Source organism: Sorex araneus, chromosome 3 (genome assembly GCF_027595985.1).
Source record: "Sorex araneus isolate mSorAra2 chromosome 3, mSorAra2.pri, whole genome shotgun sequence".
NCBI lineage: Eukaryota > Metazoa > Chordata > Mammalia > Eulipotyphla > Soricidae > Sorex > Sorex araneus.
In genome coordinates this window covers 76,753,259-76,773,176 of record NC_073304.1, presented here as the reverse complement: position 1 = coordinate 76,773,176, position 19,918 = coordinate 76,753,259, and the positions used below count along the sequence as shown (strand labels likewise).

General features: G+C 45.2%; 1 protein-coding gene and 1 pseudogene across 1 annotated transcript; one reads left to right on the top strand and one right to left on the bottom strand.

The window, feature by feature from the left end:
* Positions 1–686: 686 nt before the first annotated feature.
* LOC129404059 (small nucleolar RNA SNORA53) lies at positions 687–842 on the bottom strand (annotated as a pseudogene).
* An 868-nt stretch (positions 843–1,710) lies between these two features.
* PNP (purine nucleoside phosphorylase) lies at positions 1,711–14,287 on the top strand. Its single transcript, XM_004609714.2, has 6 exons — positions 1,711–1,864; positions 5,719–5,888; positions 11,355–11,458; positions 11,648–11,823; positions 11,931–12,121; positions 13,613–14,287. The coding sequence occupies exons 1-6, from the start codon at positions 1,854–1,856 to the stop codon at positions 13,828–13,830; spliced, it is 870 nt and encodes a 289-aa protein (XP_004609771.1). The 5' UTR covers positions 1,711–1,853; the 3' UTR covers positions 13,831–14,287.
* Positions 14,288–19,918: the final 5,631 nt, after the last annotated feature.

The following is a 19,918-nucleotide window of genomic DNA, read 5'->3' as shown; positions in this document are numbered from 1 at the left end:
GCCAGGTGTGACCCCAAAAGCAAATAATAATAATGATGATGATAATTCCAATAGCCTACCTAAGACTTGGATTTTATGAGAAGTTGGTTAAACTTGTAACATCTAAATTCTTTTCAAAGCCATTCTATTCTATAGTTTCTTTTTCTTTTTGTTTAGGGTCACACCTAGTGATGCTTGGGGCTTACTCTTGGCTCTGTGCTCAGGGATCACTCACTCCTGATGTCTCAGGGGACCATACAGGGTGCTAGGGATGGAACTGGGATTGTGTCTGCTGCATGCAAGGCAAGTGCCCTACCATGCTGTACCATTGCTCTGGCCCTCTATTCTATAGTTCTATTACAGGAATTTTCACCTGGTGCAGTGTGGGGGAGCCTTCTCTAGTTAACAGAATGGTTTGGATCCACTACTATGTAAATCAAGAGATAACCTGTATTTCTTTATCCCATTCCCAGCCTTTCTCTGTTTCTATCTTATATACAAAAATTCTTGCCCCAGAGAATGTTTTCTTCTCCCATTCTGGGTCTGTTTTTTTTAAGTGATTAAATTAGCATTTTATTCCTTGAGTTTTTAAACTCTCATTAAAATTTCCATTTTATTTTACAGACAACCCCTGTGTAGAATCTAGGGGATTTGCTTAACTCAGCTGTAGCCACTTCCCAGCAGAAATTTTCATCAGTAAATGAAAACTTAGCTGCACACCAGCTAAGTTCTGATAGTCAAGAATGACAGCATAATTGCATATCATTTCTTTAGAACCTAAAACTAACATGCATAATGACTCAAGCACTTTTGACTCTACAACCAGAAAAACTGCAGGACGTCTCTTTCAACTGGGTCTGAATTTAGACCCCTAATTTGGTCTTCCAAATCCTTGAACAGGCAGGTCAGTACTGCTGGACCCTGTTGTCCGCGTTCCAGGAGGCAATTCTGACACAAGCTCGCTTCGTTTCATTCTGGTTCACACGACCTAAGATCGAATATACATTTGGAGGCGAGGGGGAAATATATATATATATATATATATACATATATATATATATGAGCTGCCTTTTTTTTTTATTGATGACTTTCAGCATAGCAGGTAGGGTGTTTGCCTTGCACGCAGCCAACCCTGTTTGATTCCTCAGTTCCTCTGGAGAGCCTGGCAACCTACCGAGAGTATTCCCCCGCTCCCTCCCCCCGCATAGCCTGGCAAGCTACCGGTGGCATATTCGAGATGCCAAAAACAGTAATAACAAGTCTCACAGTGGAGACGTTACTGGTGCCTGCTGGAGCAAACCGATGAACAACAATGAACAACGGACGACAGTGCTACACTTTGTGTGTGTGTGTGTGTGTGTGTGTGTGTGTATGTATATATATATATATATATATATATATATATATATATATATACACACATACTTTTTTTCTCCCCCTCGCCTCCAAATGTCTCCAGACTTGTCTCGCGCGGGCTGGCTTAGCATGTACTACAAGTCTCCTCGACTTCTAGGCTTTTTCTTTTTCGGGAACTTTGCGTCCTGCTCCCACGGTGCAGTGGGGACACAGGTGTCTCTCGGACCTTCCACCCCGCGCGGGAGAGAGCGGCAGGCACGAGGGTGAGTCGCGAAAGGCTGACCAGCCGGCCGCGGGAGGTTTGCTTCCGAGCTTGGGACACTGGAAACAGGGTGTGTCACCATGGAGATGGGCCGGCCCGCGTGCGCGGCTGCCATTGGCTGGAGCCGCCTCCCGGGGCTATAAAGGCAGCGAGCAAACAGCGCGCTAACTGTGCCGACTTGACCCGGCGAGGGCAACTCCGCGGAGCGCGAGGGAGCCGGGAAGGGCAGACTCATCCAGAGGGCGTTGGCGGGACCATGGAGAACGAGTAAGGCGGGCACCAGGCCCGGGGGAAGCCCGGGGGCCCCCGGAGAGGGGAAGGCGCTGTCACCGCGGCCGGGAAACCCGGCTGGTGCGTCCTGATGGGGTGGGGAGAGAGAGCGGGTGCCCTGGAGATGCCTCGCGGCCTGGCACGGAGCCCGGCGGTAGGCGCGGGGCGGCCAGCGCTAGGCAGGGGCGCGCGCGGGAATCGGGCAGGGGTGGCGCCACCGGAGCAGGAAGGGGACAGGTATTATTACAATGTCGCCCGGAGGAGCCGCGGGCTTGTGTGAGCGCGTGTTGTGTGCTCGTGCTCTTTGGTGGGAGTGTGGAAAAAGGCATGCCCCCGCCTCGCCCCCAAACCTTGTGCTTTCCCCTATACTCCCACTCTAGGGTCTAGGGAGAGCCACGGGGCGGTCCCCACCCCCCACCCCCTTCTTCTTCTAGTGTGGCTATCTAGAGTCACTCCTTTAGAAGAGCGATTACTCACATCGCTCGGCCACTACTTTCCTTGCCTCCAAACTGGAAGTTCTGGCCAATTGAGAGTTCAGGACCCCAGGAGAGAAATGAATTCCCTCTGCATCCAACCGAGCCACAGACCCCTCCCATTTTTAGAAGACCCTTCCCGGAACGGGTCTAGGAATCCCAGTCCAGGTCTCTGGTATTAAAGATCCCTGTGGCTTTTGGAAGCCCAGGGATTCAGGGTGTTCTTGGGAGAGGATGGATGCTCACGACAGAGAGTGGTTAGAATGTGCTACAGGGTTTCTTGCTTCTTTCATTTTGGCTGCCCCCTTTGCAGACACTACTGGATTATCGTTTTGTCCTTTCATTGTTTTGCTTCTCTGGCATCCTGAAGCTCCAGCTCTACTGAGCGACCCCCCAGCCCCCCTCCCCCCTTATCCAGCGGCTTCCCTGAAGACAGCCCAGTCGTTAGAGTTATCTGGTTTCAAAGGGTCTGCTTTGTTTAGTTGTTCTTTTCTGGCTTGATTTTTTTGGTATTTAGTCCACACCTGTTGGTGCTGGGGCTTACTCCTGGCATGGTGCTCACGGTGGCTCCAGGCATCACTAGAGGGGAAACCATGTGGTGCTAGGGATGGAACCTTTGAGATAGTTTGAATTCTTTTTTCCCCCCCTTCCTCCTTTTAAAACTTTGGTCTTTTCAAGTCAGTCTGAGAGAATTACACTGAGAATTCTTGGTTGATTCTCCAGTGGTAAGGCTCTCTGTAAGTGGGTCTCTAAAGGGTGAAGAACCTTCTTGGTGATGGGGCTGAGGATGTGTCACAAGTTGAAGAACACTAACTAGCATACCCAGGGTCCGATTTAGATGCTCTGCAGGGTGGCATACCCGCCTTTCATTGTCCTTCCCCAGATCACTGGGTGTGGTCCTGGTGTAATCACCCACCCTCATCCCTACTCTAGCACTCCTAGCAGCATTGCCAGGTACAGCGCTGATAAAACAAGGATACCTAGTAAGAGGAGGGATGAGAATACCGAAAGGGAAAGTTGGGAAGGGAGGAGAATTCAAGTATGTTGGACTTGAACCAGGATTTGTGGACTTGTAGGACTTTGATCCTTGACCTCAAAAGCTTCCAATGTTCTTTATGCCTGCTTCCATTTTACCAGAGGAAAGAACTTGAAGCAGAGGCTGTACTTGCCTCAAAAGACAAAATTGGGACTAGAATCTAAATTGAGCTCTACTTCCTTCTAGAAGAGCAGTTCCTAAGCCTATATTCTTTCTTTTTTTTTGGGGGGGGGGATCTTGGGGAACTATACCCTGCAGTGCTTGGGGTCAGCTCCTAGCCCTGTACTCAGAGGCTAATCCTGGCTCTGTTCTTGGGGGTCCATTCACAGCCAGGGATCAAGCCAGGGTTGGCCACATGCCAGCCTCGTGCATTAACCCCTCTACTAGCTCTCCAGCCCCAGGACCTGGCTTTTAAGTCAGAATTACCTGAGAAGCTTACACAAAATATAACTCTGGGTTCTCTTCCTAGGATTATGAGTTTGTAGGAGTGAACTCCATGGTCTGCATTTTAGGTAGCAGTTGCCGAGCAGCCTGTGATTGCTGTGGTGCTCTGCTTTCTGGTGCTTATCTTAGTCTTTAATTTAAATGACTCAGGGTCATGGCTAGCGTCTCTGGGGATTTAGAGGTCCCAGACACACTGATGGAGGTCATCCAGTGAGGGCCCATCTAAACTGTTTTATGAGTGTTCCCATGATTTTCTTGGCCAACCTAAGAATTTGGTCCCTAGCTTTTCTCTGAGAAGGAGCTGGAGAGTGAGGACACAGAAGGAAATCGGATTTATCCCTACCCTCACGGTCATTCACTGTATCACTGTTATCCCATTGTTCATTGATTTGCTCGAGTGGGCGCCAGTAATGTCTCCATTCATCCCTGTTGCATGCTAGTGTAGCCCAGTGGCGTATTGGGGGCTCTTTCAGGGTCAGGGGAATGAGGACCGTCATTGTTACTGTTTTTGGCATATCAAGTATGCCTCTGGTAGCTTGCCAGGCTCTGCCATGGGGGCAGGATACTCTCGGTAGCTAGCTGGGCTCTCTGAAAGGGACAGAGGCTTTTGGGGTGGCCTCTAATCACCTTTACAAGTGTCCCCAGTCTACTGAATGTAAGCTTTTGGTCGATTGGCATGTTGTAACGATCTGCACACTTATCGGTGTGCAGATCATTACCCTCAGGGTCATTAGTCATGCTTATATGTTGAGTGTCATTCAAGGAGGGCTGTATGGGGTTTATTACTGTACTGCTCTGAGCAGAGGGTTAACAATTTTTTCTTTTTAATTTTTCTGGGGATGTCACACAAATGGGGACTTGGGGCCACTCTCCCTTTTGCAGGGAGATGGGAAGTGGTAAGGAAAGTAGGAGGGAAAGTTGGGCAGTGTGTGACAGGGGAGTGTGATGTGGGGGACCCTTGGTCCTGGCTCCACATGCACCATCCCCTGAGCCACACCCCCAGCCTGTCTGACAGGGTTTCAATTCCAGTTTCCAGGTCTTCCATAGCCTTTGACCTCACACCCAGTCTTTTACCTCCTTAGGTTTGATTTACTAGTCAGCCTCTCACAGCTGTGTGATCAGTTACAGTCTCTGGTGACTCAAGCAAGAATAAATGGCCTGTTGCTCAGCCTCTCGACTGTTACTAAACTTTGTAGTTGTGAGTTAGGTTCCCATGATGTGTATTTGCAATCACCGGCTCTATTCAGCTCTACTGGGGTAGGAACTGGCGTAACTTATACATCCTATATTCCTCTTGGGTCCATTGTAGATTTGTTTGACACATAACACACATATAACTCCATTTTGTCTCTTTCTTTCTACAACTCTATTGTCTCTTCCTCTCTAAATCTTTGTCATTGGGAGAGACATTAATCATGCTAGTGGCAGCAAAGCAGATGTCTTTTTTTTCCCCCTTTCAATGTTTTATTTTTGTTTTCTGGATCATATCCTGTGTTCCCAGAAGCCAGCCCTGACTTAATGCTTAGGGGTAGCTCTTGGCAGTGCTCGGAATGAAACACAGGAATCTCACATGCAAAATATGTGCTCCAGTGCCTTTGTGTTATCTATCAGGCACCAAAAAGGAAGTTGAGACTGGTGGTGACAACTTGTTTTGTTAACCTGTGTGAGTTCTAGAATGAGATGGGAGTTTCACATCAGACTTTGCAGGAGCCTGTGGTTCAGATGAGTCAGAAAAAAATTCATCTGAGACGAGAGTGTCCCTTCTGGGGTGGCTCCTGGTCCCTAAGCTCTGTTCCATGCCCCCTCTGCTTATCTGTCAGCCTTTCTACATGGAAGGCTGTTAGTCTGTGGATGTAATGGAAGTGGAGTTGACCTTGATTTTGTGTTTTCTTTTCCAGATTTAAATATGAAGATTATCACAAGACTACAGAATGGCTTAAGTCCCACATCAGCCACCGACCTCAAGTCGCGGTGATTTGTGGTTCTGGTTTAGGAGGACTGACAGAAAAGTTAACACAGACGCAGATCTTTAACTACAGTGAAATACCACACTTTCCCAAAAGTACAGGTACTGGCAAGGGAAACGAGAGGGGAGCAATGAAGGGTATTGGTGGGGTCCTGAGGGGAAGGCTGTGCTTCTACACCTGGACCTGATAATTCTGTAACATTTGACTAATGGTGAGTAAAAAGAGACTGTGAAGGATCAGAGTGACTTTACAGGAAACCCCCCTGGTAGAAATTTCACAGTGTCAGTGTCACTTATGAGATGACAGTTTCCTTACTTTAATAACTCAGCTCCGGAAAGCGTCACACCTCCCCCGCCTCCTCCCACTGTAGACATTGTGGTCGTGACACACTCACCCGTCTCATTTCTTTCTGTCTGCAGCTTAACTGTGAAAGGGCAGTGTCCAACCTGCCAGGAGAAGGATGGGCCTCTCTTGTCCCATGTGCTCTGGCTACTCCCAATGCTCCCAGCTCTTGCTCCAATCCTGGGAAAGCCTGTGGCATTGTGCACACAGCCTACCATGTCCTTGCAGACAAGTAAATGCACAAATGACTTGTGGACATATAAGATTCATTCATTTCCCTTCAAAGGGACAAATAGACAGATAGGTACCCCCTATACACTATGGAGCTCTGAGGGGTCTGAAAATACTGTATCAGAGCTGAAAAATCTTGAGGCTAAAGCTTAGAAAGGACCAGGAGAAGTAGGGTTAGGTAGGTCAGTGGGTGCTAGAGAGATAATACAAGAAGTAAGATGCTTACATTGCATATGGCAGACTATAGATCCATCCCCTGGCAACGCATATGGTTCCCTGAGCACCTCCAAAGGTCACTCTTGAGCACAGAGCCAGAAAAGACCCTGATACTACTGGGTGTGGTCCTCCAAAACGAAGCAAAAAAAAAAAAAAAACCAACCCAGGGTTAAATAAAGGACAGGGTAGTTAATTTGAGTTACTTATTAATTTCTGAAATGAATTTTAATTTGAAGATAATGAGTTTCCTTTATTACTTTTGTGTTGTTTCTGTTGTGGAACCATACCTGGCAATGCCTAGGGCTACTGCTGATTCTGTGCTCCAGGTCTGCGTGTGTGTCTGGGCATGGAAATTCAGGCCTCCTGTAAAACCTGCCCTACAGCCTGCTGAACTATCTCTCTGGCTTTAGTTTATAATTCTTTTTAACTTTTACCTTACTTCCTCTTTTCCTGGAAGGGTTGGCTTTTTGGGGGTGGGGGACTTCTGAGCAGAGATCAGGGGGCACAAGGCCCACCGCTTCAGCTTCCTCTTCAGGCCTGGTAGTTCAGGTTCAGGCAAAGTAGTATGGGAGATTGTGTGTGTGTGTGTGTGTGTGTAGGGCTGTGGGGTTATAGGGCTACCACTGGAATTACTGGGGGGCCATGTAGTGCCAAGGACAAAAGTTGGGACTAGCATATAAAAGCCATGTGCACTGAATCTTTAGCTATGTCCCTGAATTGACAGTCAAGATTTTTTTTTTTTTGCCTTTGGGCCATACCTGGCAGTGCTCAGGGGTCTGACTCATGCTTGAGGAACAGCATAATGGATGGCAGGGATCAAACCTGGGTCTCCTGTGCACAAAGCATATGCTTAGCCCATTTAACCAGATCTCTAGCCTGAGATGAGATTTTTGGTGAGGGCCAGATCTTGGTGATTTTATTTTTCATCTTTAAAATTAACTAATTTTATTATTTTTAATTTCATTTAATTTATGCCGACCCGGATTCAATTCCTTCGTCCTTCTTGGAGAGCTCAGCAAGCTACTGAGAGTATCCTGCCCGAGCGGCAGAGCCTGGCAAGCTACCCGAGGCATATTTGATATGCCAAAAACAGTAACAACAAGTCTCACAATGGAGACTAACTGGTGCCCGCTCGAGCAAATTGATGAACAACAGGGCAACAGTGCTACAGTGCTATTTATTTTTGGTTTTTCGGTCACACCCAGCATGCTCATGGATTACTCCTGGCTCTGCACTCAGGATTACTCCTCGTGGACTTGGGGACCATATGGAATGCCGGGGATCTGACCCAGGTCATCTGCATGCAAGGCCCTATACACTGTACTATCACTCTGGCCCCTATTATTATTATTTTAAAGTACAATGGTTTTATAGAAATATGAAAAGAAAGAGAATTGTGTGTTCAAGAGAGAACACAGCCTTCTCCAGAAAAGAGAACTATATTATCATTATCATTATTATTTATTTTGGACCATATCCTGTGGTACTTAGGGCTTACTCCTGGCTCTGTGCACAGATCACTGTGGTGCTCAGGGATCACTCCTGGCAGGCTTAGGGACCATATGTCAAACATGGATCAGCCTAGTGCAAGCCTTACCCACTGCACTATCTCTCCAGAGTTCTTTTTAAAAATTGTTTAGGTGAGCTGGAGCAATAGTACAGTGGGTAGAATGTTTGCCTTTTATGTAGCTGACCCAGTTTCAATCCCTGGCATCCTGCATTGTCCCCCAAGCACTGCCAGGAGTGATTTCTGAGTGTAGAGTTAGGAGTTACCCCTGAGCATCACCAGGTGTGACCCGAAAAAATAAAACAAAACAAATTTATTTAGGTATTATGGTTACTTGAGGTTAACATTTTTTTCAAACCTTTTTGAGGAAGACTGGAGATAAGACTGAGCTGATGGAGGTGAGTGAAGGAAATATTAAAAAGAGAGGGAGGCAAAGGGCAAAGTTAACTTTTCTTTAAATTTTAGGCCACACCCAGTGATGCTCATGGTTTCCTCCTGGCACTGTGCTCAAGGATGATTCCTGGCCATGCTTGGGGGACCATAGAAGGTACTGTTGATTGAACTTGGGTCAGCACATTGCAAGGCAAAGCACTTACCTGCTGTACTATATCTCCAGCTTGCCTCTCCCCACATCAACCTATTTTAAATGGGTATGAGAGAATTACCAATTTTTCACCCACTTTTTGTATTTTACTTGAATTTTCCTCAGTTTGCACATCTGTAGTTATCTCTGTTCTCTTATTCTGGCTTTTTTGTTGTTGTTGTTGTTTTGTTTTAAATTTTAATTTCTTTTTGGTGTTTGTGCCACTTTGGCTGTGCTTAGGGAGAGTCTTAACCTCTGTACTATCTTTGGGGAGTGTGTGTGTGTGTGTGTGTGTGTGTGTGTGTGTGTGTGTGTTTGGGACAAAACTTGGGACTAGCATATATAAGCCATGTGCACTGGATCTTTAGCTATGTTCCTGAATTGACAGTCAAGGTTTTTTTTTTTTTTTTTTTTTTGCTTTGGGTCATACCTGGCAGTGCTCAGGGATCTGACTCAGCTCAGGTGTCACTCCCAATGATGCTTGGAGGAGAGCATAATGTCAGGAATCAAACATATCCCCATCCCTTTAATATGTTTTAAGTTCCTTTCTAAGTATCCCTCAGTTTTTCTTGGTTTATTTGTTTCATTTACGTTTGGTTTTGACTTTAGGATCACATCACCAGTGCTCACAGATCATTCTATATGGTACCAAAAATCAAACCCAGGTCTCCTGGATACAAAACATACGCACTGGCCTTCTGAGCTGTCTCCCCAGCGCATATTCTTGGTTTTGGTCCATTTCCCAGACTCTTCTGTCCCTAAGGGACAGGCTGGTCATGTCCATTAGGGAAAAAATGCCAGATAAAGGCACAATAATCATAGTTATTAATGCCTGTGGGGAGTTATCTTCGCACTCCCACACCCCTGCATGCACCATCACGGGTGAGTGTTCCCATAGGTTTCAGGAGTCATGATGCAGGGAACTTTTCTGAATCCAAACTCTTCCCCTTATTTAGGAGCCTCTTAGGGAGCTAGACTAGATTCTGAGCTCCCTTTTGGAGCAGGGAACCATATTCTCTACTTAGGATGACGCCTGTGTACAGTTTTGTTTCTTTCTTCCTGGGATTGGCGGGTGAGCGTTCAGGCCACACCTACTGGTGCTAGGGATCCAGTCAGGGCTGGCTGCATGCAAGACAAGCATCTCACCTTCTGTACTATCTTTCCAGCCCCTAAAGAGCTTCTTGTTTTAGGAGTTTTGGTTTTGGTTTTGTTTTGTTTTGTTTAGACCTTGCCTGGCTCTGTGCTCTATGCCCAGGGATCACTCCCCATGTTGCGTGGGGGCCCATGCAGTACTGGGAGTTAAACCCACCCACTTAGGCCTCCTAAGTGCAATATTAGGCCATTGAGCTATCTTCCAGTCCTAACAGCTGAATAGTTTGGAAATCTATTTTATTTTTTTACTTTTTTTTTATTAATTATAAGTTTATTTTTTCAAGAGCTATAATCTTTTCTAAGAACATACACATTTTGAAAATGAAGAGTGAATAGTTCTATGCTAATGCATTTTAAAATTGACATGAAAAAGATAAATTCGACAAATATTTAATAAGAGTGAGAAGAGGAGAATTATATATAAATATAAAAATGTGAAAACATTGGCTTTATGTTAGAAAATATTACATTTTAGATAACGATTAAGTATCTTCATTCATAAGTAAAAGACTATAATAAGAATCTCTACTGGTATACAAATATTGCCTGAATAGACACAGCACATTCAATATAAATGAAACATTAATTCATTATTGAAAATCCCCTAGTAAACTAGGAATAAACAGACATTTCTCTTTTTTTAATTATTTATTTTATTGAATCACCATGTGGAAAGTTACAAAGTTCTCAGGCTTATGTCTCAGTTATACAATGCTCAAACACCCGTCCCTTCACCAGTGCCCATATTCCACCACCAAAAACCCCAGTATACCTCCCACCCCCCACCCCCCACCCCCACCTGCATAACTGATAAACTTCACCCCATTTTCTCTTTACCTTGGTTACATTCCATATTTCAACACAAAACTCACTATTGTTGTTGGAGTTCCCCCCCAAAAAATACAGCCCTACTGACAAGGAAGCATTTGATAATTAGTTTTCCATTGCTGAGAATGAAGAGATATGAAGTCGTGAGGCCGCAGTAGCAGCCGCGTGGTTTAGGATTTCTGTATTTTAGTATTTTAGTAATTAAGTCTAGGGAGATTTATTTTAGAAATTGCATCATTTCCCTTCCTGGGGCAGTATGGGGCAATGGCTTAGTTCACAGTCTAGAGACATGGCTGCAAGCAGTTTCTGGGACCAAAAGTAGTCTAGCTGGCCTCCGGATCATGGTCAATCAGCAGCAAAACGGCCGCACCAAAGTGTGGCCACCTGGGTCGAGTCTCGGCGGAGCACGCGCCAGTATCCGCCCCGGCCCGAGACTTGGAAATCTATTTTAACAGCCTTTATTCAACATATGTTCACATTGAGTATCACTAATCACTGGGTGTGCATCTGTACTTTTTTGTAAATGTGTGTGCAATATCTGTCTCTTTCACCAGGCTTAAGCTTTCTGAGAGTAGCGATCATGTCTCCATTGGCTTAATTATCCCTTTGTATGTTGAACATAATGCGCTTACTCAGGTAGGTGCTCAATGGATGGATGTGTTTTGCAAAAGCTTCATTTCTTTCCTTTTCCTTTCTTTTTGTCTGTAGTGCCAGGCCACGCAGGTCGATTGGTGTTTGGGTTCCTGAATGGCAAAGCCTGTGTGATGATGCAGGGCAGATTCCACCTGTATGAAGGCTATTCGCTCTCAAAGGTAAAATATGGACATAAACTTGGTTGCATCTGGAAGAGGAGGGGGAGAATTAGCGATGCAGTTTCATTGACTGCTGACCAGGGCGAGGCAGAGTTGGGGTTGCTTTTTTTCTCTTCCCTAATGATATGTGTCGTGCATATTTGTGAACAGACTGGTGAAATTTTAACAGACTGCTCTTTTGCTTTTCAGGTGACATTCCCAGTAAGGGTCTTCCATCTTTTGGGTGTGGACACTCTAGTAGTCACCAATGCAGCTGGAGGCCTCAACCCCAAGTTTGAAGTTGGAGATATCATGTTGATCCGTGATCATATCAACTTACCTGGCCTCTGTGGTCAGAACCCTCTCAGAGGCCCCAATGATGATAAGTATGCATCTTGCTCCTTGGTTTATAGAAGGCAGGGCTTAGGAACTTGTCTAGTAGCTAGGAGAGAGCATATTCCACTAATCTGAAATAATCCAACCTGTGTCCTAGGTTTGGAGTTCGTTTCCCACCCATGTCTGATGCTTACGACCGGAATATGAGGCATTTGGCTCGTAATATCTGGAATCAAATGGGGGAGCAGCGAGAGCTGCAGGAAGGGACCTATGTCATGGTGGCTGGCCCCAGCTTTGAGACCGTGGCAGAGTCTCGTCTCTTGCAGAAGCTGGGAGCGGATGCTGTTGGTGAGAAGGGGATTATGGCGGGAGGCTTGAAGATGGAAAGAGCTGATAAAATAGAAATGGGAGGGAGTAAGAGATTTGGATCTAGATGATAGGTTGAGAGAGATCCTGACTGAGGAAAGATTGAATTAAAATGACTTCTCGAGGGCCGGAGCGATAGCACAGCGGGTAGGGCGTTTGCCTTGCACGCGGCCGACCCGGGTTCGATCCCCGGCATCCCATATGGTCCTCCAAGCACTGCCAGGAGTAATTCCTGAGTGCAAAGCCAGGAGTAACCCCTGAGCATCGCTGGGTGTGACCCAAAAAGCAAAAAAATAAAAATAAAAAATAAATAAATAAATAAAATGACTTCTCGAAGATATCAAAGTGGTGAAGGTTGGGGTCAGGAGTTGTGGGCTCAGTGGTAGAGCACATGGCTTACATGTGTAAGATCTAAGTTCAATGCCTGGTATCACCAGAAAGAAAGAAAAAAAGAAATGAAGGTTGGTTGCATTTTAGCATCAAAATTTATAGCTCTAAAATTCTAACAACTGTAGCCAATGATTGATGACTATTTCTGAGGATTATTATTCGGGGCTACACCTAGAATTGTTCAGGAGCCACCCCTAGTTAGGTTCTAGAGGCTCCCTCCTGGGGGTGCCCAGGGAACTGTGCATTGCTATGGATTGAACCAGGCTTCTGCATGCAAAACATTTACCCCAGCTCTGGCCTTCTAAGGATTATTGTAACAAATATCTTCATGGGTGCTTTTTGTGTCTCTGACAGAAGAGAAACATGCATAAAACGGACTTCAAAATTGCCACAGTGGACTGGGATGTTTTATACCTAGCACTTCATGGTCCCCTGACTACCTCCAGGAACTGAGCCAGGAGTAGCCCCTGTGCTGGGTGTGGCCCTACCCCCCCAAAAAAAAAGAAGTGCCACAGGGCTGGAGCAATAGCACAGTGGGTAGGGCATTTGCCTTGCACGTGGTGACCCAGGTTCGATTCCCAGCATCTCATATTCCCATATGGTCCCCTGAGCACCCCCAGGAGTAATTCCTGAGTGCAGAACCAGGGGTAACCGCTGTGCATCACCGGGTGTGACCCAAAAAGAAAAAAAAAAAGAAGCGCCACAGACATCTGTGGAAATAGAGTATTGCTTTGGTAGCATAGGAAATGTGGAACTGGAATGAGCTCAACAGACTAAGGGAGGCCTGCATTCAATCCTGGGTAACTTCTGGTCACCACCAGGAGTGACACTCCTCCACAAAGCCAAGAGTAATCCCTGAGCACGCCACTGGGTGTGACCCAGAAATCCTGGCTCCAAAATATGTAAGGTCATCTACGCAAACGAAGCTTGAAGTTCAAAACTAACTTATTTGCTTTGACTTTTTTTTTTTTTGAGAGGTTAAATTGCCAGTCCAGGAATTGAGCAGAAGGGAGGAGCTAAAGGATGAGGGAAAGAGTCACTTTAGGATCCTAACAGTTGGTTTTCCTCTTTCTCCCCATCAAGGCATGAGCACAGTACCAGAAGTTATTGTTGCAAGGCACTGTGGACTTCGAGTCTTTGGGTTCTCTCTCATCACTAATAAGGTCATCATGGATTATGAATCGCTGGAGAAAGCCAATCACGATGAAGTCCTAGAAGCCGGGAAGCAAGCTGCACAGAAATTGGAACAGTTTATCTCCAATCTGATGGCAAGCATTCCACAGCCTAAAACTGGCAGCTAACCAGGCTTGGAGTGAGATGTTGGCTCCTCTATGATAGCCATGTATCTATTATCAACTTTAGGCCTTTGCTAGGGTCACAAGACCCTTAGGTAGCAGCAGAAAGGAAAGGACAATCTCTCCTGTCCTTCATCTTGCCCTTTTCTTCCACAAGACCCTTCTGGTGCCAGGTTCACTTTTGAGAAATCATCTTCTCAAAAACAGTTTCCACCTATGTTTCCTCCAAGAACTGGAGCCCAAAAGCCCTTGATCTCTGCATCCATGGATCTTCCCAGGCTCGGCTTTGGGCAGTAAACTTGGCATAATAGACGCTGCTAGTTTTTTTGAGATGATTCTCTCACATTCCTGGGGGCTCGCTTCTGCCTTCCCCCAAAGCACTGGAGACCACCCAAAGACCAACCCAATACCTCTTGAACTTTAATACCATCATATTTTGACAATAAAGAGAAAAATGTGATCATTTCTTCTTTTCTGGGCACTTGGGATAAGATGGGGGTTGAAGCGATAGTGCAGCGGGTACTATTTGCCTTGCCATGGCCAGCCTGTGTTCAATTCCTGGCATTCCATATGATCTCTGAGCACCGCCAGGAGTAACTCCTGAGTGCAGAGTCAGGAGAAACTCCTGACCATTGCTGTGTGTGACCCAAAAAGGCAAAAAAAATAAATAAATAAAAAAGATTGGGACATAGGCTAAAGGCTCTGAGACCACTTATCCTGTGTACTTCGAGCTGAGCTGAGGTAAGATGTGAACAAGGCAAAGGATGAAGGGAAATGAAGGAAGGCAGAATGCTATGAGGGTAAGGGCTAACTTCTGCTCTTGAGGGCCACTTCCTCAGATCAGCCTCTGGTTCCTTCTTTCCCTATCTTTTTCCACAAATATCTAACATAGTTCACTGAACTTAGCTTCTGTTCCTACTTGCTACTTCCTGTTAATTCCTACTTATATTTTCTGTTCTTCCCTACTCCAACTCCTGCCATAATTCATGACTAAATTTATAATTTATGACTCCATTCAGTTCTGACAATGCACTGGCAAATGTCTACTACTCTTCTGCCACCAGTCACAGCTGATTAGAGCCCTTCCAGCCTTGGGCCAAACTGTGAAGCTGGCCTGTTCTCAGCTTCCTTAGCATCTCCTTTCCTGTTGCCTGGCTGAACCTCCCCCCTGCTGTGTCGCAGCATCCGTGCTTTGTCCTTTCCTCCCTCCCCGAACTATTATCCGTGCTCATCCATATGCACACAGCTGGCTGGCATGTTTGAATACCACACTACTCTTCCAGAACTGGTTTCCTTTTGAGAAAGGCAGTGCTGGATAAACCTCTAAGAGAGCTGACATTTCCATCAGAAGTATAATAGGGAAGAGGATTTCTGAGTTGAAAGCTTTGGGAAACTTACATCCTTTGGTGGCTGACCTACTGAGTTGAGCCTAGCACAAAGAAAACTACCCTGTAGTGGCCCTGTCACCCTTTCCTTTTGTCTGGTCTTTGTGCTGCCACCCAGCTCTGAGACCTTCTGTAGGCCTTTAGGCAATCATGCTCTAGTATCTCATTGGTCTCCACAAAAGCAGATTTAAAAGGAAGCATTGTGCATCCTCTAGAAATAATCACAATATCTGTACAACTATAACATTCATCTAAGGAGACGGCTGACAGCCACTTCTTTATTTTTAATTAAAACTGTCATTGTAACTGAGGCTGACAATCAGCTTTATTGTTTTCTTTTTTTAAAATAGGGCCATACTCAGGACCAGAGTGATAGTACAGCGGGCATTTGCCTTGCACACAGGTGACCTGGGTTCGATTCCCTGCATCCCATATGGTCCCCCGAGCACTGTCAGGAGCAACCCCTGAACATTTCTGGGTGTGGCCCTCAAGCTAAATAAAATAAATAGGTCTATACTTGCGCATGCTCACTCTGTTGTGTTAGACTGAACTTTCCAGGCTCACAGCCATTTCATCTTAATCAAATCTTAAATTTCTATTACACTTTATTGCTGTTCTTGCCATACCTGGTAGTGCTCATATATTATTCCAGGCTCTATACTCAGGATCACTCCTGGTGAGCGAAGAGGTGGAGGGGGAGAATCGAACCCAGGTCAGTTGCATGCAAGGCAAATGCCCTACCTGCTGTACTCTCGCTATAACACCTTTTTACACATAGTATACAAATGGGGCTGAAGCGAGAGGACAGAGGGTAGGACATTTGCCTTGCATGTGACCAACCCTGGTTCAATCCCTGGCACCCCATATGGTCCCCTGACAACCCTGCCCCCTGCTGCCAGGAGTTATCCCTGAGCACAGAGCCAGGAGTAAACCCTGAGCACCACCAGTTGTGGATCCCTACCCGCCAAAAAGTGTAAAAATGGCTTTCACTTAAGTGCCCTACAACCTCAAAACATACTTTTTGTTTGTTTGGGGCCACTCCCAGAAGTGCTCAGGATCTGCTCCTGGATCTGTGCTCTGGGATCCCTCCTGGGGGTGCTTGGGGGAATAATATGCGATAGGTGGTGCTGGGGGTGAAACTAGAGCTGGCCTTTAACCCCTGTACTATCTATACTGTTGTAGGGACCAGAGCACATGAAGAAAGGCATTTACCTTGTATGTGGCCACAATAGCCCTTGAGCACTGCTTGGTGTGACCCCAATCCACCTCATCACATCCCTGAAAAATAAAAAGATACATTTGTAAAACCATTAACTTTTACTATAAGGCAGCATAAAGTAGGTGTAAGTTGCACGGTGTAGGAGCATGCAAGGGAGGACTGATTGTATAGACCAATAACGGTTGTTCAGAAAAAGTTTCACAGACAACTTTGGAGTTTTTTTGGTTCGTTGTTACGCCATACCCACTGATGCTCAGGTGTTACTCCTGGTTCTCTACTCAGGAATTTCTCCTGGTGGTGCTCAGGGGACAAATGGGATGCTGGGGTTTGAACCTGAATCAGCCACAGCATGCAAGGCAAACACCCTACTTGCTGTATTATCACTTTGGCTCCATCACAGAAAACTCTGGACTTTGTCTCTTTGTCATTCATCCAAGTACTTGGTAAATTGTGACAACAAGAACAATTAGAAGCAAATAAGAGTAACCAAGGTTTGATCCCCAGAATTCACCCACTTGAAATATACTGGAGGGAGGTGAAGAGATGGTACAGGAGATAAGATTAAATTTTTACTTCCATCCTGTCCTCTGCTCTTTCCTCCCTATTCCACTGGTAATCAATTGTTCTAGGACTTCAAATATAAATAATAAAGACTTCAAATATAAAAACTATATTGGGGGCTGGAGTGATAGGACAGTGGGTAGGGCGTTTGCCTTGCATGTGGCCGACTGGGGTTTGAGTCCCAGCATCCCATATAGTCCCCTGAGCACCACCAGGAGTAATTCTTGAGTGCAGAGCCAGGAGTAATCCCTGTGCATTGCTGGGTGTTACCCAAAAGCAAAAACAGAAAAAACAAAACAACAACAAATATAAAAACTATGAACAAACAGGGGCTGGGATGTGATTCACTGGTAGAGTACTTGCCTTGCAGAGGTTTGATTCCTAGCAGCACCCAGTCCTGAAGGAGAAGGGAGCTCTGAGTCAGGAAAAGCCCCCAAGCACTTCTGGGTATGGTCTCCAAACAAAACTCTAAACATATATTTATTTATTTCCCGTTATTAATACTACTAGTAATAATTTTATTAATTTTATTTGGTTCTGGGGATTGAACCTAATACAAAAAATGCATGTACTTTACCTGGTGGTATCTTTGAGCCTTGTCTCCAGTTCTGGCTCAGGAGTGATGCCTGGTGGTCCTCAGGGGACCATTTGCAGAGCTGGGGATTGAAGCAGGGTCAGCTATATGTAAGGCATACAAACTTTCTTCTACCTCCCTGGTCCACCCCCTTCTTTATTGTTTTTTTTTTTTATTTATAGGAGCCACACCCATAGGGAATAGAGGGTTATTCCCTATGACATGCTGCTCATTGTTACCTGTCTGGCCTTGCTGGCAGCCACCAGGGTTATAGCCTGTTAGCTGGGAAACTATGTGGTCTTTGAGCCTTGTCTCCAGTACCCTTAGATTATACACCAAGACTAGCATGTTAAATGTACTGTTCTGCAACCTGCAATTTTAACATATCTTGGAGATGCTTTGACCTCAGCAAATCAGTGTGTTTTCTTGGTGAATTAGGTCAGTGCAGTCAAAACTACATCTATTACTTAAAAAAAAAATTTTTTTAAGTAAAGGAAGAATATGAGGGCCAGTAAGAGAACTTGAAGGAGTGTGTGGTTTGCATGGGGAGGCCCTGAATGAAGTCAGTTCCCAGCACCATATGCTCCCCCCCACCCCAAGCACCTCTGGGCCTGGTGGGCCAGTATACTTCTGGGCATAGCCCTAGAGCGTCTTGGACCTGAGCATTATTCCATTGCTTTTGTGTGTGTATGCCACACCTGACTTGTGCAGGGGTTACTCCTGTGTCTGTGCTCAGGAGTCACTCCTGGTGGGGCTCAGGGTACTGTATGGGATTCCAGAGATTGAACCCAGGTTGGCCACATGCAAGCTAAGCTGTGTTAGCTCTCAGGCCCCTACATTACCCCATTGTTTACCTGAGCACTGAACCTCCAAGGGCACTCAGCCAAGCCAACCATGATCTCTGGGGCCTCCTGAGAATGGCTTGGAAGACCCACCAAAAAAGGGCAAACTATGATATTAGCGTTTTCCCCACCACTTCTCAATCTCCTAGTTGATTGCTAATAGGAATAGAAACAGAGAAATAATGCCACCTGCTGTCCCTTTAAGACAAAGTAGGGAAAAAACAGAACTATTTGTTCTGTGCTGGGCTAAATTTGATTTGGCTTCGATTTTTTCCATTGATTTGCATTGCCTTTTTCTTGTTAATAGGCTTCTGCATTCATAATTACTTTTTGTTTCTAAGGGGCACCTTCTGAACGAACACTGGCTGTCTGCCCGGTTTTTCTGTTATTGTAAAATTGGATTTCTATGAAAGTGGAAAATATCCTGTCTTTAATCTTCCTGCCAGATATTTTTTTAAGCTTAAATTAAATTTTATATTACTTGGGATTCATCTGCTTTTTGTTTTCTTGTTTTTAGTTCAAAGAACCCCCTTCTTTCCTGTTGTTAGTCACTTTTACTTCCATTCTAAGTTTGTTCATTTTAGAAATCTTACTTGCCAATTTCTGATTTTTTTTGCCTGCTCTTTATTCCTTCTCTTTATTATTCACATTTTAAAATTCAGCCATTTAATTTTGGCCTTGGTCTTTTCTTATTTCATTTTGAGCTGTTCCTAATCTCAGTGCCTGCTAGAGTTAAATATAAAAGGTTAGAAGGAATATCCACACTTTATTTGTAGCCTAACCTGTTCTATCTTATCAGGTGCTCGTTATATCCTGTCAGAGATTGTCTAAGGTCAATTTCAGTTCACAAAATTAATTCCCACTGCTGGCCCCAAATAATAATAGCCAGACCCATTGTTTTTTCCTGCCAGCAAACAAAACAAAATAATTTTATTGCCATCAGGGGAGAAATTTGGCACAATGAGTTTTTTTTTCTTTTTTTGGGTCACCCAGCAATGCACAGGGGTTACTCATGGCTCTGCACTCAGGAATTACTTCTGGCAGTGCTCAGGGGACCATATGGGATGCTGGGAATCAAACCTGGCTCAGATGAGTGCAAGGCAAACCCCCTCCCCACTATGTTATTGCTGCAGCCCCTTAGATATATTTTTACCAATCTGCCAGTCTCTGTGACTGTCCAGCTTCTATTTCCTACCTTCTGACTATTCTAGAGTAGCTCAAGGGCTTCAAGATTCATGAAGTTTTAGGTAACATTCATTTTGTTTCCTTAAAACTGGATTCAGGGTGTTTTCATTTCAGTAAGCACTAACTTGGAGATTGGGAAGAGAGATGCCAAATGTGCCATGTGGAGCCATACACTCACGAGATTTCTCTGCCCTAGAGTCGCTCTGACCATGCTTATACCTAGTTAGCAGTAAAACTAGGCTGGCAGAGACACTTTCAGATCTCCATCAAGTCTACTACACCATCCTCACTCAAGCTTTCAGAGGCAACAGACTCTTTTGGTGAGGTA